Raw genomic sequence first — 24,243 nt, 5'->3', positions numbered from 1 at the left:
CTCCCCTGGAGAGGGAACACCCTCGGGACAGGTCTCCAGAAAGGTGCACGATCTCCATTTTTGGAGGTTTCAGGGCTTGGCTGGGCTAAGCGATGGCTGCCCTGACCTAGTGCTGGTGACAGTCCTGCTGCAAGCAGGAGGCTGCACGAGGAACCTCTGCAGGTTCCCTCTGGCACACACTTCTGTGATTCTATAACATGTGGCAATACCACACCACTTGTACACATAACAAAAAAAAAAAAAGCCTTACCAAATATTGTAATGTTCCAACAAATGAAGTGCATAGACTTCCTTGATCCAGATCTTTTGCATATCCCAGGTCTATTATTTTGTGAACAATCTGTAGACAGTTTTAACTAGTTCATCAGAAGAGCAAATTCAAACAACAAAACCCACCAAACAACCCAAAATCTGTGCAGTGATGTTCACAGCATACACTCAAGAAGCCAGAAGCCTGAATGGAAATGCTGGAGAAAGTCAATGGCGAATCTTTGACCTGTGACGCGACGTTAAGGCTCGCTGTTTCACCATGTAAGCTGGCGTTCACCTATCTCAACTGAGACTCAACTTTAAATAAAGCAGGTTGACACTTACAGCTTGGCCAAACATAGCTTTTTATCTGGGAAGTGAGTTTTTTGTTTAAAGAGTAACAATAGAGAAAACAGTTTTCACTAAGAAATCCATTAGGCTGACTCTCTGAACTAGCTCAATGTAACATGCAGCCCTCAAAGCCACAAACACCGGGATACGCTACAGTCTCATATCACTCATACTCTGTTGCAGGCAGGGTTCTTGAACAGAAGCAGAAGTTGCTTGGTTTTAATGACAAGGATTTAAGAATAAGCAAAATAGGATTTGTGGCTTCAAGAAGACGTCAAACTTTTAGTAAATTCACAGTTTTCAGTCCAGCTCAATGCCACAAACTACTTGTTCTCTTTTATTCCTCTCGGGTAAGACACAGCTGCTGACAACTTTCAGAAATGGCAGTGGAAACACCACTGACAGCAGCCACCTGACTTACCTTCCCACCTTCATCCTGAAGAACAATATTTTCAGGCTTTAAATCTCTGTGAATAATCCTGTTTTCATGCAAATACTGGACACCAGACCCTGAAAGATACATTTGATTTAACAGAAAATAAACTCAGATTGATAGACCTGATAAAAGTATCCATCTAATATCCATGACTTTGGGGTTGACATTCATAAATTTTCATCTTAAAACACCATTAAGAACTACTACTTAAAAGATTCATCAGATTTATGCTAGGACTGAACTAGCTCTGCTCTTCTGCTCTGAAGAAGTGGAGGTTGCTACAAAGTTCAGACCTCATGGCATAACCACAGGGCACATCTCTTGCCTGTAATGCAACAGAGAAGGCAGCTGAATTTTTCCTCAAACCGTAGAGTTACAAAATGAATATGACAAGCATGCAGACAAGCAAAACAGGTCTCCAAAACGAGCAGGCAGCTTGAAACAGCTCTGCATGTCCTCTAGCCAAAGATCTTGGCAAATTAGCACAAGGCAGCAAAAAGACCTACTGATGTCTGTGAGCACATTATGCAAAATGCTGATGAAAGCAAGCACTGAAATTGATTAAGCAAATGAAACAAGCTGAGTTTCTCTTTGACCTAAAAACTACTGCCAAATAGTGGCTAACAGAGCTTGTAGTAAACTTCCATCACTGCCAAAGCACCACAACACAAATCACTCCATCCGGGAAGGGACCGTCCAGCTGTGATGAAGCAGAAGCACAGATGGAGCTAAAAACTGACTCCTGGGCAGCCTCTGGTTAATGCTGCATGGAGCAGCTGACCAAGGTGTAAACATCAATGCCCTGGTCAGTATGAGCAATCCTGAACTTAGGGGCTCAAGGCTTCCCCTCCGCTGGTAGGGGACTGGTGTGCTCGAAGTACCACCACTTCTGTCACACTCACTGCTAAAAATGAAATTCCATGACTGCTTTAAGCCAGCCTACATAGGGGCTGTCCCCAGGAGAAGCACAGGTTCCCAAACTCTTCCTTTCCATAAGCAGTTTCCATGGCAGCACAAGCATTTATGGTACCACATGATCAACTTGTTCTTGGGATCAACACAGCTGGAAACTACTAAGAAAAAAATAATCAGGTTTTAGCCAGGCTGGTTTCCAGAACCTGCTCCTCACCTGGGTACAGGAGTGGCTGCTATAGGGGAGGGAGTGGGAGCATGTGCCCAAGAAAGGCAAAGAGCAGGACTTTGCCTTATAGCAACACTCCACACTTGAACTGCCTTGAGGAGACTGTGGAACCACTAACAAAAAAGAAACAAGAGAAACCCTGCCTGCGGGAAGGGGAAAATTCACTAGCAGTCCATCCACAAAACAACACCAGCCACTAAATAAAAGATTATCAAGGCAGTGTCTGCCACAGGACACAGCCACAGACAAAACAGCAAAAGATGACTTTCAAAATTTGAGTAGTCATTTGAGTCATGATTTTTCAGTCTTCATCAGATGTGTGCAAATAGAAATACAAGGTCCCATGAAAGGCCCAAGGCAGGTATTGTATTTTCTCATCTCCATCATGGCGTATTTTGAATTTTCCTGTGCAAAAGATATTCCAGCTGCACATCATGTAAAGTCTACTGACCAGCTGTGACTGTAAATTCATTATGGGATTATTTTAAGAGAAATATTCAACCAACAGGCCTCGATCACAGTTCAAACACTCCCATCAGGGAGGAATTCCCCAACCTTCACTGATTTACCACTTATTTATACGTTTAACAGCTTCTGACTTGCCGTTCTTCTCCACTGCATTTTCAAATCTTTGCCAAAGATATGCCAGAGACACTCAACTTACTATGAACACAACAGACCCCACTCTACAGGGGGAAGGGGAACAAGGATGAAGGAACGCAGTTGCACTTGATTTTGGGAACTGCAAGACTCTGAACACTGAAAGGACAGAAGCCCAGAGCAATACATCCAAAATACCTTCTCATGCCAAAACTAGCTCCATTCCTATATGTACAGATGGGTTATCTGTAAGAGAACTAGAAAACCAAGGAGCTCTACTGAGGAGCTCTCCTGGAAAGCCTACTTGCTGTAGAAACCATCTGTAGGCATCACCCTTAATCAGATGACTTGTCCTCCCCAGGGTGTCCAAGAAGCCAGGCACTCCCTGATGGACAGAAAGGCCAGTTTTAAGTCTCACATCTTTTACTTTCTTAAAGTGCTCTCCGTGGTCAAGAATTTGGCATCAAGCAAGCTAAAGCTCAACAGTTTGAAATATATTTGATGAAATACTTCGGGATACCATCAAGTTTGTGTCACAATGATTTTCAGGGATTACTATAGCCTTGGGAAATGGCTTTAACGTAGGTATCCAAAGGTATCAAATGAAATTGTTCCCTATGAGCAGTGCTGTCACCTTGAGCTACTCCCACCCTGTACAGATTTGCTGCCTGCTCCCTTTCCAAACGACAGATTCCAAAATCCACATATCAGACATCTTCTGTAATGCACATCAAGCTGATATCTGGCCAATTTTCATCTTGCCATCACTCTGCCTCCCTGTATGCTGCCTTGGGACCTTCCCATGGGCCATATACAGCACAGCAGCAGTGTCAGTGGGAAAGGAGGTTTCTTCTCCAGCTCATGCTCCCATGGTGCAACAGAAGGCTGGTGCCCCTTGCCATGCTGCTCAACAAGTACAGTTTAGTCCCACCTATTACCTTTGCGCTGGTGCCTTCTGTAGTCACAGGCTGTTCTCAGACCCTCCTCAGCCTCCCTGCAGTCAGACCCAACAACCCCATCTCTTGGTGGATCAGATGCTTCAGGCCCTGGGCAGCCTTTGCAGCACCCTGCCAGTATCTCCACATCCCTCTGGAACGTGGGGCCAGATGTGGACAACTGTATCGAGATGTACCCTCTCCAGTGCTGAGCAGAGGAGACAGTGATCTCCGTCACTGTGTCAGCCACAACTCTAATGCAGACCAACAGAACTGCTCTTCCAAAATGAGAAGCTTTGCAACATTCAGGCACATTTATATGTTGGGATCCCCTACCTAATTAACCCTCAGTTGAGGGCACATCATTAGCCAGAAGATTGCTGGACTAGCCATGGCATAGTTGGCTTCCTCTTCTGCTATGCTCTTACACACCTTGCTCTCAGCTCCACTCCAGTTTATCATCCCCTCTGTACTGTCACCCTGTCACAAAGTTTCCCTCCTACTGAGGAAACCCTACAGAGAGAAGCCACAGGGTGACTTTGGTACTTTCACATTGGATCTTGCTTTTTTTTTTGGTTTGTAGAACTTACATTCCTTCAAGTGACAAGCAGTTTGGCATCTCCAGAGCCATGAATAGAAACAGGATGTAAACAGAAAACTGTGTCCCTAACAAAACAAAATATTAAGGTCATAGTTACCTACAACTGACCACTACACAGCTTTTCCAATCCCGTTCCACAGACACATAATTAGTGAAAGCTTCCTGTCTCTGTGATCAGCAGGAATATCAAGTTATTGCTCTGGAATAGAAACCTGATTGGTTTTAACACACCTGGCCTCACTAGTCCCCTTTTCCAGAAGAGCTGAAAAAGCAAAATGCCATTACACATAATAAAAAAAAACCAAACAAAACAAAACAAACCATGAGAAAGGCATTAGACTACATACCAATGTCACTAAGCAGAGAAAGTATTTGACTTTCCTTAAGTCCGCAGCAGTTTTCCGGTTTGTTTAGCAACTACAAGACAGGAAAAGATGTTTAGACCCACACTGCAACAGCTAACAGTCAAGAACAACATCTTCCATCCCCTGCTGTCAAAACGCAGAAACCAGCACAGCTCAAATATAATACCAGCCACCCACCTCATGGTCAGGCACCTTAAAATCAGCAAAGAGCACATTCTCTGTTAACGCTGTTACTGCCACAGGCTGCTCCACTTCACACAAGTCACCTTCTTCAGCTCACAGCCCCCGATCGTGGGCTAGCTCTGCCCTGGGACATGGTCTCCTTCTTGACTGCCCTCCCACAAGGAAAAGCTGCTTGACACTTCAGCACACTGGCTAGGTTGCCCAAATAGTTAATCCTGAGCTAAAAAGCAGATCACTGGCCTGTGGACGACTGGAGTGTCCACAGCATGGACCATGACCTGAACTCTCAATCCTGCCTCCACTCTAAAGCGCTTCTTCATCTCTCTGCTCCCTTGCTCTGAATTTTTCTCCTCTTGCGAAAGGTAGGTAGAAGCACCAGAGGAACCCCCCCTCCTAATCGCTGTCTTAATGATCTGTCAAGAATTAGCTTCAGCAATTCCCTGCATACGTCCTGAGTCAATCAACATGTGATCTGATTTTTACAACACTGAAGGTGTTTATAGATGACTGAGATACACCTCTGTACTGCAGCCAGCCCTCTTCATGTTTTTGCCTGACTCACACACTTCAGGTACAACCAGCAGTCAAACCTCTACGGGGGAGAAGCCAAACTTCAACATCTCACTCCTTAAGCTCTGGGTAGATGTGCTGAACAAGAAAGGAGATAGGCAAAGTCAGAAATCAAGCTCCGAGCCCATACTACCCTGAAAGAGCACAAGCATAAAAATGAGTGTGGTCCACAGACAGAAGCAGATGCTTTTCCAAACTTTATGGAAAATTGCAGATGTGTAATGAGAAATTACTAAACACAAATGATGTCAATCGAGTGCAAGAGAAAGATTTAAAGAGCAGGATCGGAAATAAAAAAAAACCTGGCACCTTTTTTTTCCTTTAAGGAACAAAGCATTACATGCGATCAAATTAAATTAATTGTCCCAGCATCTATGCAACATCTAAGGATTCATTAGAAAGTAAATGATCACATACTGCACTGCAAGCAGTGCTAATGTAATCCCAAATTTCTTTGCCAGGGTCTCCAATTTACCTTCAACCACTCTCTAAACTACTACTGCAAAGACACAACACCCAAGCATCACCGAGAACATGGTCAGCTACACGTGTCTGCCACCTCTAAATGCTATTTTTATATATCCCCACTTCCTTTCATTGCCAATCTTGTCTTTTACTATTGTCCCTACTGCTTTAAACAACTCAAAAACATAAAATGAAGCTTAGTAAGTTACTGATAAACTAGTTGCTACTGCAGGTATGCGGTTATTGCATTCAACATCCGCTCAATCACCTTCCTCCAGTGCTATTTAACACCAGTAACAACAACAACAAAAAAAATCACCAGAAAAGTGAGCTTCCTGATCACCTACATGAAGTGATTTCAAAGCAAACCTTAAATCAACAGGGATTTGCCTCTTCACCCCTATACAAATGGCTACTTCCTGAATCCAGCTGCAATGGGAAAGGAGCATGAACTCTATAAGACCATGGAGCTGCTGCCTGGGGAACTACTGAAAGGTTCCTTTACTCTGGGGTATTGTTGCTTTGCAGAAGGGCAGTTTCCAGTTCATCAGGAAAGTCTCTGAAGCCCTGGAGGCCCCAGTACAGTACTAACAGGATCCTTCCCTGTGCTACAGGAAGTTGTACTAATGCTAAAACAGTTCTGTGAATAGACAGCCTGCATTGCTCTCTGTCCTCTGGTTTGAAAAACACAAGTCTCATTTCCAATATGTGGGGTTTTTCCCACTTTACTTCCTCACACCTGTACTTACAAAGAAAAGTGCCACAGGACATACATGGTTTCACAGACAATCACAGTTACAAAAACAGCATCACCAGCACTTGATTTTGCTACATATTGCAAAGGAAAGCAGACATTACCTTCCGGAGGTCGCCCCCTGAACAATATTCCATTGCCAGAAGAGGAACGTCATTAACCAGAAAGTTCATCTCCTCAGGAACTTCACAGGCTCTTACTACATTGGGATGGTTCAGCCTAAGCACATGGAAAGCTGGGTGAAAACTCTCACTCCTCTTTTGGAAGAATGAGACAGACGGTTAATCAACCATGTTTTATGTTTCAGGCACAACTTCTGTTCCCTGAACATGTACTTGCTGAGAAGTACACTCTTCAGTTGGTACCTACCAGTATCCAAACGCATAAACCCCACACCCTGGGAATACACAAACCAGTGACGAGCGGAAATGCTGTCTCAAAGTCAAGGCACAGGACATTGATGATAGAGATCCGGGCTCAAATTCCGGATTCCTGCACATTCCTGGCAAAGTCATTACACATGTGTCTCTGTTTCTGTATGTGGGGTCAGCTTCTCACCGGCCCAAGGGTTCCCAAGAGGAATCCTTTAATACTTTAATGCAACTGTACTAACTAGAGAGGTGGAAGCAGGCAGGTGGAATCCACATACATGGGGAAGGACTCATTTCTGTAACTGAATTCGAACAGCTGCTTCCTGACTGTCTCTAATCTAAGTTACTCTTGGGAATAAATGACACATCCAGAAGGAAATGAAGACAAATCACTTTTGCATACACCTTCCAAAGCCTCTGGAAGCCACCACAAGATCAGCTGTGCAGCTCAGTGCTTCTATTCCAAAAATTAGTATAGTGAAAACACTAGCGAGAGTGATCACCAAGCGCAGACTTAAAAACTAAGGTTGCCTGCAAGGGGTTTCCTCCAATGTCAGTGCATACAGTGAGCAGGTAAGGGTGACAGAGGCAGAGTAGGAGCTCAGTGTGCAGCAGAGGCCCTGCAGGCCTTGGTGAAGACAACTCAAGAGTAAAACTTGAGTGGCATCCCTGCTCCCACCAGTATTCCATGCTCCAGGATCTCTCTCAGAAGGGAGGAATTCTCAGGATGAGGGAACAACTGTACAAGACCGTGACACGCAGAGCTACGGCTCACGTCTATGAGGACAAACCTGGCCAGCTCTGGTTCACATGTACCTCAGAGTGACATGGTGAAGAAAATTATGGTCGGCAGCATAGAATATGTAGTTTCTTGCAATGAAGTACTAGGACACATTACTCTGTACATGCAGGAGTGACAGGAAAAAAGCAAGTCCTATACCCCTGGTCGCTAGATCAAAGATAAACGCGCTGAACTGTATGGGAACATGGGGGTGTCCTCACATCACCACATTAAAACCCAAAGCGCTGCACAGTGCGCGCCTGGAAGAATTTACGATGGACAAACTGCCCAGGCAACACAAGAGTGCAGGGGTCCCAAGTCAGGACATGAGCAGAAGCGCCTGGACACCTTGGGATGGCAGATACACCAGCACGGAGCTGCCGGGTGACACAGACTCCCACCCAGCTGGTTTAGGGGCCGGGGCCTGCTGTCCCCCTGCCCCAGTCGGCTCAGGGCCGAGGGCCCGGCAGCGCCCACGCTCCGCGGGCTCCTCTGCCCGGCTGGCTCGGGGCCGCTGGGCCCCGACTGCCCGGGCCGCGCCGACCCATCCGCACTCACTTCTTCATGATGTCGATCTCGTGGCACCACCGGTCCTTGTTCTTGACGCTGAGCTCCAGCCGGCAGGACTTGATGGCCACCCGGGCGCCCGAGTCCTGCGGGACACAGCGCCGTCAGCCGCCCCGGCCCGCCCGGCCCGGCCCTCCCCGCCGCCGCCCGGCCCCGCGCCGCCCCACCTGGTGCTGGTAGAGGCAGACGTTACCGAAGCCGCCGGTGCCCAGGCGGTCGCGCATCTCCCAGGGCCCGCAGCCGCCCGCCGGCTGCCCCCGCAGCGCCGCCCCGCCGGGGGCCCGCTCCGCGCCGCCGCCGGGCCCGGGGGAGAGGCCCCGCTCCATCGCGCCGCAGCCACTCGGCGCCGCCGGCAACTCCGCCTTTATTGCCGCGTCATCGCGCACGCGCCCGCAGCCGCCCGCCCGCCCGCCGTCAGCGCCGCCGTCAGTCCCGGAGGGTGAAGTCGAAGGGCTGGAAGTCCCGGCGGAAGGCGCGGGCCTGCGCCGCCTCCTCCGCCCGCTCGGCCGCGCACCGCCGCCAGTCGGCCCGCTGCGGCAGCGCCAGCAGCGCCTCGCTCGCCAGCACCTCCCTGCAAGCACAGCCCAGCCCGTCACCGGCCGCCCCCCCGCCGGGCGGCACCGCCCGCGGCGAGGGGTCGGGGGGGGGGGGGGGGACACACACACACCGACCTGCCAAAGTGCAGCGGGAAGCGCCCGCGGATGCGGTGGAAGAGCTTCTCCCCCGTGTCCAGCTCCACGTAGAAGTAGGGCGTCCCCGGCTGCGCCACCTGCGGGGGGAGAGGCCGCGAGAGGGGCGCCCGCTGCCGCCCCCCGCCCGCCAGCAGAGAGGGCCGCGTTCGGGAAAAAAAAACCAACAGAACAGGCGTTTCCTCCTCAGAAACGAGACGCGTCAGAAGGAACGGAGCGACCCGCAGACGCCCAACTGCACCAGTGGCTGGACTCGCGCTGCAAGGGGCGGTGAAGCAGTGGCTGGCTTTCTGCGGGGACCACCTGATGATGATGCACACTGGGCACTACTGTAACATTTTCTGTGGCTTAATTCTGCAGTTACTGCCACAGAGGCATTAAATGAGAGAACCGGGCCGTTCTGATCATTATTAACCTGAGCTAAGTCATCCCATACCAATACAGCACATTTTTAGGGCAAGAGGCATGTGAGGAGGCTACATTCACATTTCCCAGCTGAGAAATCAGCCTCTAAGCTTGCCAACACGGCTATCAACAGCTGTAACAGCTTACAAAGAGATAAGCGCACACATATGCTATTTCTGGCTCCTGTTCCAGATCAGGTCTCCCTGTGACCACTAAGCACAAAGGAAAAAAAACACCCCTGTGTCCCTACTAATTCACTTCCCTGATACTTCTTTCAAATTTCTATCCAAGGGAACCTAAAACTACCTGATGTGCAGCAGCACTGAGAGAGGGGTGGTGTTCGGTGTCAGAAGGAATGAATTCAGCAAGCCCTACGTGTATCTGGAAAAATTTTCAGATAAGTAACACATCTAGGAGCTTCACACGGAGCAGAATACATCTGGCATATCTCCAGCTCAAGTCTACAGTGGCCTCTAACAGCTTAACCCTGTCACACCAAGTGACCTCAAAGGGAAACAGCAGCCTAGACAGGACAGAGGGAAAGTAACAGGTGAAATCTCATCTCATACTTGCGTGATATCTGAGTGCTCTGGGATTTCTAATAATTCAATCTGTTGTTCCTGTGCCTGTGCAATAAACAACTCTTTAATGTCTTCAGAAGTACAGTGGTCCAATGGGACAGGAATCACCTGGGGAGGGAGGACAACATTTCCATAAAAAGAAGATAAGACAACCACTTGCACAAAGCAATCCATCACTGGAGCCTCTGTGCTCCTCAGTACCACTCAGCATCATCAAACAAGACAGGTGAGCACCTATCTGTACAGGCTTAAACTTATGAGATTTTTTTTCTGTAGGAGAGGAACAAAAAGCTGAAAACTAAAAGCTTGAAAAAGTTCTCAGCACAGCCTTCTCCTTTCTGATCTCTGTGGTAGTTTAAGGCCGCTCTGATACAGTTACAGAACTGCCAAATACAGAAACTACCACAATAAACCCCTAAATGACTGACACAGAAGGACAAAAAAGAAAACATCACATCAAAGGGCTGGTACTGGAGACAATGACCAGCGTTCTGCATGTATCTTTAGATTTTCAGCCTCCTTCAGACAAAGGTGAGCACCACGGTTCGTGTGCCAGTGTGCGCCAGTAAGAGTCAGAGCAAGGACTTGCAAGTTATCTGTAAACTGTGTGGTGTGGGCTTTTTAATCAGTTCCATGCAGGGAAAAGTTTTCCTCACCCACTCAACACAACCAACGCTGTGCTGCTGTAACAGGAAGAATTAAAGGACGGTGGCAGAACCAGCACACCGGTTTTATTTTTGCTCTGGCTCTATCTGTGGGTAGGATGACTTCTCTCCATGCTCTGGGAAGGCACAGAATAAAGAGGGAAATTTGAAGGTGAGCTTTCTTTTTCAGTTCATTTGCAGATAAGCTCAAGTTTATATTCTCCCAGGGTGACACTAAAACCATACCTGTAACTGCAGATGCTGACTCCTATAGTTTCTTTCAAATAGGACGTATCTCTTTCCCTTGCTTCTGAAAAATTCCTTCAGGGCAGACTTGTACTTGGTCACTTCTTCCACCACCTCTGCAGACAAGTCAACTACTGACTGATAGTGCCCAATAGGCAAAATCAAGACGTGATCAGGTAATAAGCCACCTTTGGCCAGGGCAAGATAGCACTAGAGTGAAACAATACGCACCAATTACTCACTGCAAGCAACACTTACCATGCTGTGGAAAGTTACTCTCTGACTGCATTCTGAGTATCCTCCAGCCTAAGAATTCTGTTTCAGGAACAGGAAAACCTTCTCCTCTATCTCACTTATTAGGGATTGTTTATTAGCAATTTATTAATTACTAGAGGAATGAGAAAGAGGGAGGGGCAGCTAAAGAGCCAAAAAAAAAAAAAAAAAAAAAAAAGAATGTCTTGTCTGCAGAAAAGCAGCTGAGTCAACTTCACCACTGTGGCTACAATTTCTTACTATGACAAGAAAATCTATTTGAAAATTGTTAACAGCTTTTAAAATAAGTCCATGGACAAACCTGTCCCCGTAGCAGTGTAAAGTGGATTATGCTGCACAGGAGCAATAACTTTAAGCAAGGTGAATATACCAATGATTGAATTAATCTCTAAGATGCACAGACTTTAAAGCTATTTTATCTTCTGTTTAATGTATATATAACAAAACTGGAACTAATCATCCCAGGGAGATCTGGCAAAACTCCAGATAGTGCATCCTGCTGCCAAAACAGGTTCCAGTTTACACTGATTTTACCTGGAAAAGTTCTGCCAGATGGTAACGTAAGCAAACTATGAGGGCTGGCACAGCAAAAAGTGTTCTGGCACCATAATCCAGCTCTGCTGCCACAGCAAAACTGGACCATGCTTCCTTTTTTTAAAAGACTTTATCTCTTTACTTAGGCCTTTTATAGGGGAGATGTGAAGAAACTGAAAACAAAACCATGAGTCAGCTTCAGATAAAGTTTGTTCGGTTTTTTTAAAGATTGAAAATTGGAGACTGATGGTTACATTGCTGTGTCTTGGCATGATTCTGCCATCAGGTAGCAAAGAACATGCTATGGGTACTTACATGCGTGCCAATACTAACAACCAAGTGCTTCTCAACTTCTGGGCTGGCGAGGCAGAACCAGCAGGGCCCCGTGGGCTGTGCTTTATTGGGAGAGGAAAGAGAAACAAGTGTTAATACAAGGCTTATTTGTCAGAACAAGGAAAAGAACAAGATCTGAAAGAGCTGTTATTTTCCAGCCACCCTTCCCAACTGAAAAAGTGCTGAAGATGTCAGAAGGACACAGCTCCTGGAAGTAGATCTGGTCAGAGAACTGGTGCCTCTGGGGAATCTCAGCAAGAGAGGAGGCAGTGGCAGTCACACCCTTCCTGACTGCCATTCTCATTGAGTGCTCCAATTTAATGGAAGAGCACTAATTCCAGGAATTTAGAGGTTACAGCTCACTAGTAAGAAAGCACCAGCAAATTTAAACAAACAAATCAAAATGAGGCAAAATTACTGCACAGATAACAGACAAGGACAGACACTGTCAAGCACACCTGTCAGTTCTGGCCTATTAATCACACCCAAAACACCTGGATTCACACCCGAATTGTGATAGCTGAGCTGACTTTTAATATAAGTTGATGGCATTGGTAAACTAGGCCTCTTAGGGTCAAACACTATATTCACATCCTCCACAAGTTGTGTACAAGAACAAACAAGCAGCTTTGCAAGTACAATAAACATATATGGCTCCGCCAAGAACTGCAGGAAACCAGACGTCTGATTCTGGGGTTCAGTTCTGAGCAAAACAGTGTAACAAGGCTCTCTTCCCATGACATCAAACTCCAGAAGACTTTGGAAGTTATGTGAATATTGCACAATGCCACACTATGTCCTACAGAAGTGATGGGGGAAAACAAGAAAACCCCCAGACATTCTTTCATCAAAACTGACTGCCATTACAGCTAGTTGTGCCTCTGTAGGCACATATAGAGCAATGACACTGTGCTCATTTTACCATAAAGTCACACAGCTCATACAACTGTTACATGCAAGGACTATGCAAAGGGTTTGTAAATCTAATAAATAAAACCTGAACAATTTAGTCGCACATAAAAAAGGCAGTCAGACTTATCTACCAGAGGCATTTTTGAAGAATATCTTCTTACCCACTAGCAGTGGGAACAGCTTTCAGAGAAACAAAAGAAGAGGCTGACACCTACATTTGCATTTTAAGCATGAATTTCTTTATAACTGAGACCAACATTTCTAAAGATACATGCTTGCAATAACACCATCACCAAGAAGTCACAATCCTTGAAGATTTCATTTCAATTTCTTCAAGCCAGACAAACTCTAATGAGATTCACAGCACAGAAATACAGAGGTAATACAGGATGGCTTCCTCCCTTCCCAGTTCATTAATACTTTGTGAACTCACAGCAGAGAACAACTGAAGTGGTGCTTCAAGAACTCATCAGCACTGTGATCCAGTCTCCCGCAGTCCCTCTGAATGGAAACATGCTGCTTTGTGAAACTGCCTGTTGTCACATTCAGAGGCCAGTCTGGTTCAGCAGGTAAATGGCGTCAGCCCAACTGCAACTGCCACAGACCCAACTAGCTTTTAAACTATGCCTTTGACTTTTCTTTCACCTATTTATTGTCAGGTTTATAAGAAACAAGGGACCCTTCATTCCTCTGTATTCCCACAGCATCTAGTATAGTGACAAAACATGTTAGCAAGCTGACGTGCAGCTCAACAGCTTGAGAAAAATGAAGAGTGAGAATGCCTCAAGGGAAGAGCTCCAGAAAAAAAAGCATCTGCATACTTACGGGGTTTTCTGGCTTGCTTAGGTTGGGAGTTCCCTCCCTCTTTCCCATCTAAGGGACGTTTTGTTCCCCGATGCTTGTTCAAATCAAAGAAAAACTGACAAGCTGGTTCTTCCTGTTTAGAAAATGAAACCGAAGCCAGTTATAACTGCACCAGAGTCACAGTACGTACAAGAATTTGTTTTTTCTGGAAGAGGTGCATAACCACCTTTGAAAAGCATCAACAGCGAATGCATCAATATCCTGGAACAGAATGAATTGAGCTCTTCCAGTACCACACAAGACTTTGCCTGCCTGGATACACAGCCTCAGACAGGGAAAAAATTCTGGGAGAGCTGTCCCAAATTGCTACATTCTCCTATTTAGCCTTATGCTGAACATTCAGAATTGCTTGGTTTTATGGACTATTCAAACCTTTTTCACTTGACAGCCAGTGCCAAAAGAATGTCTTTATTTCTTAGAGATGGTAACCTCTCAACAGACTACCACAGAGGCTGAAATGATTTGACAACATTGTCATGTATGGCAAAATGCTATTAGAAGGCTTTAATGCTGCAGAGGAAGGTGCTTGGGAAGAGGAAGGCAAAGAGCAGGGCTGCTCATGCCAGCCTCACTTGGCTCCCACACAGGAGCACAACTGCAGTCTAAAATCCAACCCATGCTGGAAAACTGGCAGGTACAGCAGAAGTGTTTTTCCCAGTAAACTTCTCAAGCTTTCATGCCTGTCTTCAATTGGACACTAAAACTTGCATTGAAACTTTGTTTCCATCAAGTTATTGAGCATTTGGTCTATTTAAGTCTTACTGCCAGGGGTTAAACACAACAGCAAATCTCAGGGGAGATCAGGAGGAGTCTACCTTGTGCCCACCCATGGTGTCAGAGCCACCGCATGCATGCTCCAGGGAGAAAGGCTGGAGAGCAATGCCTGCACTTTTTACTTTATACACTGTTCCAGCAAAGCCCAGGTGAAGCCTAACTTCAGGCTGAGTATTTCCCTCCCGATCCTGCCAATGATTTCCCAATTTGATTTCCCTACATTACACTAAGATATACAGGCACAGCTATTAACATGTCCGCATGAGTGGAGTATCCCACAGTGCTTAGAGGGCAAAACATGCTCTGCACTAGGAAATAATCTGGGTCTCTACACAGCTGAACACAATCCATTTGTCTAATTACAAAGTTGGCAATTTCAAATCTTCTGACACCAACAGCTGAGTGTTCAGGCCCCAGGAAGGAACCCTTCTGCCCTCAGGTGGCAAGCAATCAATATTTAAAGGAGCACAGAGTTGGTAACTGAGGACACTTGAGAAAAAAAACCCCTCAAAACTGTACCCAACATCTAGCTCACCAGTGTTGAAAGATAGAGTAGAAATGTATCATTAAAAAAAGTAGCAGCTGAGTAGCCAGCAGTCTAAGGGAGAAAAGGGGGGTCCAGCTGCAAAGGACTAATTTGTAGTCTACAAACTTAGAAATGAGTAAGACCATGTTTGCTCAGGTGCCCCTAGGGAATAGTCCTGACAAACAAGCAGATCTAACTACAGCATAACCATGCAGACCTGCAGGAAAAATCACAGAATGGTTTGAGTTGGAAGGGACTTTAAAGGTCATCTAGTCCAATCCCCCTGCAATGAGCAGGGACATCTTCAACTAGGTCAGGTTGCCCAGAGCCCCGTCCAACCCGACCTGGAATGTTTCTAGTGATGGGGCATCTGCCACCTCTCTGGGCAGCCTGTTCCAGTGTTTCACCACCACCATTGTAAAAAAATTTCTTCCTTATATCTAGTCTGAATCTACCCTCTTTTAGTTTAAAACCATCAGCCCTTGTCCTACTGCAACAGGCCCTACTAAAATGTCCATCCCTATCTTTCTTGTAAGCCCCCTTTAAGCATTGGAAGGCCCTTATAAAGTCTTCCCAGAGCCTTCTCTTCTCCAGGCTGAACAACCCCAACTCTCTCAGCCTGTCTTCATAAGGGGGGTGTTGCAGCCCCCTGATCATCTTCGTGACCTCCTCTCAACCAGCTCCAACTGTCTCTCCTGTGCTGAGGACCCCAGAGCTGGACACAGTACTCCAAGTGGGATCTCACCAGAGCAGAGGGACAGAATTACTTCCCCTGACTTGCTGGCCACACTTCTTCTGATGTGGCCCTGGATACAGTTGACTTAAGAAGGGGCAAACTGTAACAAACTCCCATGCACTGCATCTATACAGTTTGGTTGATGCAAATGGCTTACACAGAACCCTGAAGTGTTTTGGTCTGAAATATTCCCAGGTTAAAGCCAAACACTGTTCTAAGCTCCCTGAACACAGAGAGCAAAACCAGAGCACACACGTGAAAGAGAACACAGTGGTACCTCTGCACACAGGGGTGGTTTGGTCTTCTGCGCCTCTGTCTGTGATTTTCGGTACGGATTTTCGGTGACGTCCTGGGGCTGTTTCACTAGCTCTGCAGGGTCCATCAAGCTCATTGGCACAATGCTGAAGGCATAGAGATACTAGAACAAAAACAGACAGCTCAAATGCAAAAAGCTTTTGCCACAACTGCAATTCTGAAGAGGTTAGCTGTGAACCAAGTCACGCTGAAACATTAACACACAACTTAGCACCGCAAGAACTCAGCGAATCGGTGTTAAAGCTAACGCAGGACATGAAAAACTCCCTGTGCCAGGCTCCCACCCAGTTCAACCAAGAGTTTACAGACTGCTTCCAAGTGGCTCGCTCCTTTCACTTTAAGGAAAGATCTTTTGAAAAGCAGCAGCATACCCTTTTTGAAAAAGAAATGACCTTAATTTTTGCATTTTTCTAGGCCTTCTTTATGTCCAGATCTCCTGGACCAATTTTTGCTACCAGGCCTGGATCCTATGCCTTCTTAATCACTGCCAACCTGTCCTTCTATACCAATATTTCATAACTTTCTTAAGGGGAGAAACAGGTTAAGAAAAACCCAAATCAGCCCTTTCCCATCCCAGAAGTTAGTTATTTTCAATCATTTGTAAGGGCTCCTTTGGAATTTCACTTCCTTCCTAATGCAGGCTGTGCAAACAGAAAATATGTAAAGTAGCTGGGAAGGGGAAGGAATGGCAGCTTTCTAACCACTTTCCTCTGCAGCTGTCTTCACAGTTACATGCCATTTGACCAGGTAGAGAAGAACAGCAATGCCTCAGAACACGCCTTGCAGCCCTTACACCTCTAACATAATGGGCAAATGGTATCTATTACTGAAGTGACACCAATCCCTCCACTCCAGTCAAGCTTTTAAGTGATCAGTGCTGTCCTCTAGCTTGCCAGAGCTGGGCTTACTGCCCTATTACTTTACTTGAGAAAAGAAGAAAGATTCAACAGTGTCAGTACCTTTTTCTTGGTTGCATTGCCAACATCAGCAAGTGCAATAAACCTGCTCACATGCTGTGGGGTCTCCTGTAGCACTGTGTGATTTCTGTAAGGAAGCAAAACAGGACTGTATTGGCATATACAATATAGAAAAGGACAGTGGGAAAACCACGTCTCCTCCACGAAGCTACTCAAACAGCACGTCAGCCACATACAGTCTTTGGCCAAGAACAAGGTGGCTTGAGGACAGACTCATGAGATCTAAGAGCAAACAGCTGCACAGACCAAAATGACATCTCACTGCAGTCCAAATACAGAGATGAGAGGACAATTCACTAGTCTGAAAACAACTACACCTTTAAAGTGTTTCCTGTGGAAAGGATAACAATCATACCCAATATAAACATGTCAGCCTAAGGGTTGTTTGTAGGTTATTCTTACACCTACCTTATGTCACTAGTCACATTTTATATACAAAGTTATGATGAAAACACCACTGTCTTCACTACACAAGAGCTTTTCCATGATACGTTTTCAGTGACATACCCCTGAATTAGGATGAACACTGTTTAAACGCAACTAGGGGCAACTAATTTGGCATCAGATTCACAGCAATGTACTTGGACAAGTATTGTCAGCAATAGCACAGTTTTTGAGGCAGCAGGAATTATGGTAATAAGATGCATCTGAGAAACAACCCTGACCCTGTGTTGGGGTTGGATGATTTAATAATATTATTTTATAGTTGCCCTCCTGTATTTTTTTAAAAACTGAACTCTTATTAGAAAATAAATTACTTTTCACATGGTCTTACAAACCTGTAAGGAAGTCTTTCGTAATAGGCCTTCTTCAGGGCAGCAAAGTGGTACCTTGGTTTCAGACTTGCAGCTAGATCAGATACTAACTTGGAGCCACATTTCTTGGTATCTATTTCTCCCTACAAAATACAACCAAGTTTATTTAAAAAAACCTGCTGGGTTGCAGTGAAAAGAAACAGTTTTATACAGAACTGTGTGCTAGAAACATAGAAACTGACTATAGTGGTCCCCATTCCCTGGAAGCAGAAGAAAAGTCAAAAGGGCTCCATCTCTTATCACCAGAACCTACTCATTTATTCCATTCTGTGCATTCACTCATTTCATCAATCCAAGTTTGTTATATTTTCATTCTCTTGGTCTTGTGAAGCCAGGGCAATACAGAGTGAATTTGGCAAACACCTACACCAATCATTAAGACAAGTTTGACCACATGCCCAAAGTGCCAAAGCTTTAGTGCATGACTCAAGCAATTAGGAAAACTCTGAGGTTTCCTTAGGAAGCAAAATTTTATCCCACTCCCATCTCTGAGAAGTCAGAGCAAAACAAAACACAACCAAAGAGCAGACTTCAAACCACTTCCTTGGGTGAAGTCTCTTGTGCTGTCTTTTCCCCATTAGCCTTAGACCGAGAAGAGAAGTAGGGAAGGAGAAGGGCAAGGGAAGAGAGAAGCGCAGAAACAGCCTATGTCTGTTACCTTGTAATCTTTGGTAAATGCATGGGGAACGAGACTCTGAACTGGCAGGCATCTGTCACAGCCCTTCACTGAGGCAGCAGGACAGGCACTAACCCACCCTCAAGAAAGCAGTTTTCCTCCCTGTGCTCCCTCCTGCTCCCCTCGCAGCGGGCATGGCAGAGGGGAGCCCAGCAGCCTCTGCACTGAGGGCAGGCTGCTTCCAGCCCTACTGAAAACAGTCAGAGCTATGAAACATCTCAGGAAAAGGAAACCCACAGACTTCTCCAGAGAGACAATTCTCATCCATGCAATTTAGCTCCTCACACTACTTTTGCCTTTTGCTGAAAGAGAAACTCCAGATGACAAAGAGCAAGAGACCCAATTTTTCATTCCTCAAACTTCCTGCTTTATTTGAACAATGGGATTTCAGGGCCTTGGTGCACAAGGGAATCTCCAATCTTACTACTGAAATCCTCAAGTGATGAAATACACTCTCCAACACTATTAATATACTCCTCTGTTAATTCAAGTGAGTACATTCTCAGAAAATCCATGTCGAGGGAAGCCAAGTGTAGAATCATACACTGAACTACTACAGAGAATCCCCACAGTAATTTCAAGACCTGAGGGTTTTTTTTAAGACAGAACATCCCTACAACTTGTTTATCTCCAACTCCCTAGGCTAGTGGGGTGTTTTTGTTTGGGTTTTTTTTTTTTTTTGGGGGGGGGGGGGGGCAGGGAGTTGAGCGTTCTTTATGCTTTTAGACTGAGGATTGTATCTCTTTTTGGATGCCGAAAGATACTGAGAGGAAGCAAAAAGCGTACTTTTGCCATGGTATGTGGCCTTACTCTTCAGGAAGGTTTCAGATCACTGGAACTTACAACTGGAAAATCACTTCTGCTGAGGAATATTAACAACAGAAAATTGGACCCGAATGAAACAACATCCTCAAAATCCAGACAGAGGAAGAACCAGATCATTTAGTACAGCTGACAGATACTTAAGGAAATAAACACTAAACCACTTAAAAAGTTTTGAACAGGAGAGAAAGAACAATTAAATGTCAAGTGGTATTGAAGATGATTAGAGCACAGCATTCCATGACAGAGACTAGCAGCATCGTTCCACAGCAACTGCAGCCAGCTGAATTCAGAGCAACATTGATCATATGCAAACTCTTGACTCTGATTTTGCAGGCAGGGACAGATAAAACACCCTGAAGTTTCACAAGTCCCCCTCCCCATTGGTCATTTTTCTCTGAAGATCCAGAGCATTCACTGTTCATTTTTTACTTTCAGCTTTCTCAAGCACTCAGAGATGGCCCAATAGCCCAAATGGGCACAGCAAGCAGAGGACAATCCTTTGTTAAATGCATCTAGAAACCCATTCTATAGGAAAACACAACACTTACTGCACTGTTGGCAAAAGTCCCCACATCTCTGGGCCAGGGGGATGTCAGCAGTATATCCACACCTTTGAAGTTCGGGGTTGATAACAAAGATGTTTTTAATTCTGCCACGTCCTTTGCGCTGAAACTGTGGGCAGGAGCTGGCTCATCCTGGGACTCGGTACCACTGAGGTATGCGATCTGCAGTCCAGAAGTACCACTGTAAAGACCTCGACGGCCTGCATTAATACACCGGCACGTGCTTGAGATGTAGACACTGCATCACAGAGGGCCAAATTCAGCAGTCCTGCCTTACTTCTGCTGAAACTATCCTTACAGACAGCTCATTTTCTGTGCCCATAAACTGTGGGAAAGACAAGTTTTAAAAGTGAAGAGGCTCACACCCAACCCTCCTAAACAGCAGCAGCTGTTCAGATAACCCCCAGTCTTCTCTCCTCACTTCTATCTTGCTTCCCAAAAGTCAATCCATATCAAAAGCTTGGTATAAAGTAAAAAAAGACAACTGCAAGTGCCTTTACTCATTATGGTTTTGCCACGTGGCATTCTGGAAAGAAACTAGTTTTTCCTTTTAGCTTTGCTACAGCTTCATTACCTTTAAAGATGACACTTCTTACCTCTGCTACAGTACAGCCTCAGAGCATAGCAAAAGTAGGAAACCTTCCCCATACAAAGATGGGCATGCTATGGGAATAAGATATTCTCAAAGAACAGACTCTTTCAACCACTCTTCCTTTTGGTTAGTAAGTTCAGTGTTAGAAACAACAAAAAGAAAGCACGGTTCTCCTTCACATTTTACATAATAGATTGTATCAGCCTTTCAACATGGAGTTCAACTCCAGTCTGAACCCCAGAATAAGAAATGCCACCTTAAAATTTCCAGAAAAAGGAAGGGCTTTGAAGATCAGAAAATGTTCATGCAAGCACCACTGGGCACATGCACTTCCCTTATCACAAATCACCTGCAGCCTTACCTAAGTAAGTGATGTTCTCAGCCAATTCACAGCCACTGATGTCTGGAAAATAGTGCGCGGTCTCTTGGTCATTAGCGCCAAGCACATAGGTTGGAATTGGAGCTGAGGAAGAAAACCACATGCACTCAGTCTAATTCAAGTACATTGGCACAGGTTCAGTCCACATGTACTAGGAATCGCAGCAGGTCCTGTCCATTCCTACAGACCCCATCACCACTCCTTTGTAGCGTGCCAAGAAGCAATAAGGACAGACAAGAAACTTTCCTTCAAAATAAGTTCCCAAGCCTGCTGTTTCCACAGATGAATACATCACCAGCAGAGAATAACCTGTTTTACATACATCTTGCTCCACTGCCTACATCAGAAGATCAGCTGTGAAATGATCTACAGCCCTAAAAACATGGGTCTTTCCTAGGACAATGCTAAGTAAATACAAGAGCACAGAAACACCTGGGTATTCAGTTTAAGTTGATCTAAATTGATACGGCTATCGAAAAACTGCAAACCATAGATGTTTTAGGGGAAAAGCTCATCAGCATTTTGATTCATTTAGTAGAAGAACTCACTTCATGAGTTTACCTAGAACTGGTGAATAAAAAAAAAAAAAAAAAAAAAAGCAATGGGAAGCACCAGTTTTAATTTCTCTATGGCTGGGTGATCAATAAAAATGTATTGCTCCAAACAGTGTAAGTCGAATCTTTTCAAGCTATTACAAGTTAGAAAAGCAATGACTGATGTCAGAGACACCTCCTGTAGCCTGCCTGCCATACCAGTACACCAGTAAACTGATCAGTAGTTCATCTGGTCAGCAGGTTCTAAGTTTTTCACTGAATAAAAAATGGTAGTACTTTCCTATTTAACAAGGGAGAGCAGCAGCAATACAGCAGTTTTGCTACAGCTGTTATTAGGCTGTTGCTTGAAGTTCCAGTTCCCACTGTCAAAAGATACAAGAGATTGCTTTCAGTTGCACAGCAACGTTTGAAAACTTTATGAATGGCTTAAAACCAAAATGAAGTGACAGGAATCTTGTTTGTACTTCCATGCATATAGGTTATAAGCTATAGATTTCAAAGGGTAAAGACAATTCAAGTGAGGGTGAGCAAAAGAGCATCGGTCCAGGAAGACTTTGCTGTTAACACCCACTCTTGTCCCTGCATGCACAGGAGAGCTTCCACTGGGAGCAAAGTTTAAACCAGTAACAATTCGTATCATAGCAACAGGAACACAAGGCAACGCGCCTCGCCATGTAAGTCCTCAGCCACAAGCAGCAAACAGGACAATCTTTGTCCAGACACAGACACACAAACAAGCAGGGCATAACTGGGGAGTAATGCAGCAGCAGAGAGGAACTAGAAAGCAAGAGTCTCAGCTTCTTTCTGGTTTGCCTCATGCCAGGGGTGAGAGACAGAGTAGCACTGAAGGAAATAAGAACACTACAAATGCTCATGAGGTAGCATCTCCCTTACAAGACAGGTGTAGAAAGAGGCAGAGAAGTCCACAGAGAACTTTTCATATCCACGGCTGGGAAAATGTCTTCAGCACAAGAGCTGCAGGGACCGAGGAGGAATGGGCAAACCCTGCTCCTTTGGAAAGGCTTATGATCTCCAAGGCTGAAGAACAGAGATGCTCAGCCCACCAGCACCTCTGCTTTCCCCTTTCCCCTCAGGGCTGAGTGCAGGGAGGGGAAGAACAGCACTGCTAGAGAGGTCAGCGGTAGAAGCGTGAAGGTGGGTATGAACAAGGAATAACTGGGAATTTCTGTGAGCGAAGCACCAGGAGTGGCAGAAGGGTTACACACTGGCAGGTGTGCTGGGATCCCATAGCCTGCTGACCAAAGCACCGTAAACATCTACGTACATCTTCGCATGCTACCTGGGACAAGAAAACAAGGACCACTCCACATGGCAGCCTGCAGGCAGAAACTATAAGGAGGTGATGGCAGGAAGAGAAGTGGAACCATTAGATATCCAGGCAAGGAGACAGAAGACCCCGACACCAACTAGCAGCATTCTGTCTCTCTCCTGTGACTGCAAACAGCACTGGCCAGACAACCCAAGCACAGGCCTTCATGCCCAAATCGCGAGCCGGCCACTTGGGCAACATGCATCTTTGTGCTCCCGAAGTCTGACAGCACGACAGAAATGAGTTTTGGTTTAAAATAAACCCATCTTTTCCTCCTGTGTGGAGTTCTCCTACCTGAGTTTAACTGCTTTAATGTTACACTGCTTAACTGCAACTTCTGAATTCAAAAGCACACTGCAATGAGATGATGAAATAAGTTGTGAAATAGTGCAATCACCAGCATCCAGCGTAACAACACTTCCCTTACCTTTCTTGGCCCCTGTGCGGTATTCTGCCCATTCTGTCTCTGAAGTGGAGGCAAAAAAATTCCCAACACACAAAAGCATCTGAAAACATCAGATAAAGTGAGAATTGCCATTTGACCAAAGACACAAGATACGCAACTTCTATGCTGACATGCTGTACTGCCACAACACTGTGACATGGACCACTCCAACAACATTTTGTCTGCTGTGGTAAAGAGTTGTCTCTGTGTAGCTGCGTCTAGTGTTAAAGGCATGACAGCAGCATTCACAGCTGCTCTCCCGCACTCTCTGCTCACAGTTTATGGCTCCTTCCAACACTCTGGTGCTGCACGAGGAGGGCTGAGGGGGTGCAAAGTCCCCTCCACTGGCCCCTTCGTGTACTCAGCAGAAAGGGAAGTGTCACAGAGGGACAAGGGCGGCTCCGAACAGGAACACTTGCCCAAGCACCCGCAGCGCATCCTCTCCACGCGAAACCCACCCAGGAACTTCCCCCGTGCCACGCCGGGCAGGCTCCTGACCTGAGCCATCCCGAGAACGGCAACGGGAGCCCCACGCGGAACAGCCCCGCTCCCCCCCAGTCCCCCGGAGCCTTACGTCGAAGCGGCCGCTCTTGCCCTGGATGGCTCGGACCCGCCCGAAGAGCGTCTCCAGCCGCCCCTCCACGTCTCCACACGCTAGCCTACGGGACACGGCGCGTCAGCGGCCGGCACGGCCCAGCACGGCACGGCACGGCCGCGCCTCAGCGGCCCCCTCCCCCGCCGCCCGGCCCGGCCCGGCCCGGCCCGGCCCGCTCCCCGCCCGCCCGCCCGCCCGCTCGCTCCGCCGCACTCACACGCGCAGCGGCGCAGCCGCCATCACGGAGTCGCTCGTCCCAGAAAGGGGCCGCCGCGCCGGGAACACCCCGCC

The 24,243-nt window shown here is 46.2% G+C and overlaps 2 protein-coding genes and 1 non-coding gene across 5 annotated transcripts in view; all 3 read right to left on the bottom strand.

The window, feature by feature from the left end:
• CHUK (component of inhibitor of nuclear factor kappa B kinase complex) overlaps positions 1-8,764 on the bottom strand; it is a 30,938-nt gene extending 22,174 nt beyond the window's left edge. Inside the window, exons 1-6 of the mRNA XM_074924166.1 lie at positions 8,537-8,764; positions 8,361-8,455; positions 6,755-6,869; positions 4,661-4,730; positions 1,022-1,110; positions 251-340 (exon numbers count right to left, since the gene is read on the bottom strand). Of these exons, the coding sequence (XP_074780267.1) occupies positions 251-340; positions 1,022-1,110; positions 4,661-4,730; positions 6,755-6,869; positions 8,361-8,455; positions 8,537-8,695 (618 nt within the window). The 5' untranslated portion in view covers positions 8,696-8,764. The remainder of the gene's footprint in view (positions 1-250; positions 341-1,021; positions 1,111-4,660; positions 4,731-6,754; positions 6,870-8,360; positions 8,456-8,536) is intronic.
• On the bottom strand, positions 8,688-24,236 carry CWF19L1 (CWF19 like cell cycle control factor 1). Of its 3 annotated transcripts, none has more exons than XM_074924168.1 (14): positions 24,170-24,230; positions 23,932-24,011; positions 23,340-23,418; positions 21,011-21,112; positions 20,043-20,257; positions 17,958-18,076; positions 17,161-17,245; positions 16,164-16,304; positions 13,812-13,923; positions 12,057-12,136; positions 10,935-11,144; positions 10,033-10,152; positions 9,041-9,138; positions 8,688-8,940 (listed from the first exon to the last, which is right to left on the bottom strand). In XM_074924168.1, exons 3-14 carry the CDS (start codon positions 23,416-23,418, stop codon positions 8,796-8,798), a joined length of 1,506 nt encoding a protein of 501 aa, XP_074780269.1. In that variant the 5' UTR covers positions 23,932-24,011; positions 24,170-24,230; the 3' UTR covers positions 8,688-8,795. The 3 variants fall into 3 exon arrangements, with proteins under 3 accessions (XP_074780269.1, XP_074780268.1, XP_074780270.1); XM_074924167.1 differs by having other exon boundaries at positions 8,705-8,940; positions 23,932-24,016; positions 24,170-24,236; XM_074924169.1 differs by lacking the exon at positions 10,033-10,152 and having other exon boundaries at positions 8,705-8,940; positions 23,932-24,016; positions 24,170-24,236.
• Positions 10,313-10,454, bottom strand: LOC141969076 (small nucleolar RNA SNORA12). The gene has a single exon (XR_012634986.1). It is a non-coding gene; the product is annotated as a small nucleolar RNA SNORA12 (small nucleolar RNA).
• Positions 24,237-24,243: the final 7 nt, after the last annotated feature.

This window comes from Athene noctua, chromosome 21 (genome assembly GCF_965140245.1).
Source record: "Athene noctua chromosome 21, bAthNoc1.hap1.1, whole genome shotgun sequence".
In the NCBI taxonomy this organism is placed as follows: domain Eukaryota; kingdom Metazoa; phylum Chordata; class Aves; order Strigiformes; family Strigidae; genus Athene; species Athene noctua.
This window is presented reverse-complemented; position numbering and strand designations above follow the sequence as displayed.

Bases quoted from the DNA above. Each gene is read 5' to 3' on its own strand.
- CWF19L1 (XM_074924167.1), bottom strand. From the start codon at position 24,192: ATGGCGGCTGCGCCGCTGCGCGT. The intron at 21,113-23,339 runs GTAAGGGAAGTG...TTTCTTCCTCAG, and splicing joins CCGCACAGGGGCCAAGAAAG to CTCCAATTCCAACCTATGTG. The intron at 18,077-20,042 runs GTAAGTGTTGTG...TGTATTTTGTAG, and splicing joins GGACTTTTGCCAACAGTGCA to GGAGAAATAGATACCAAGAA.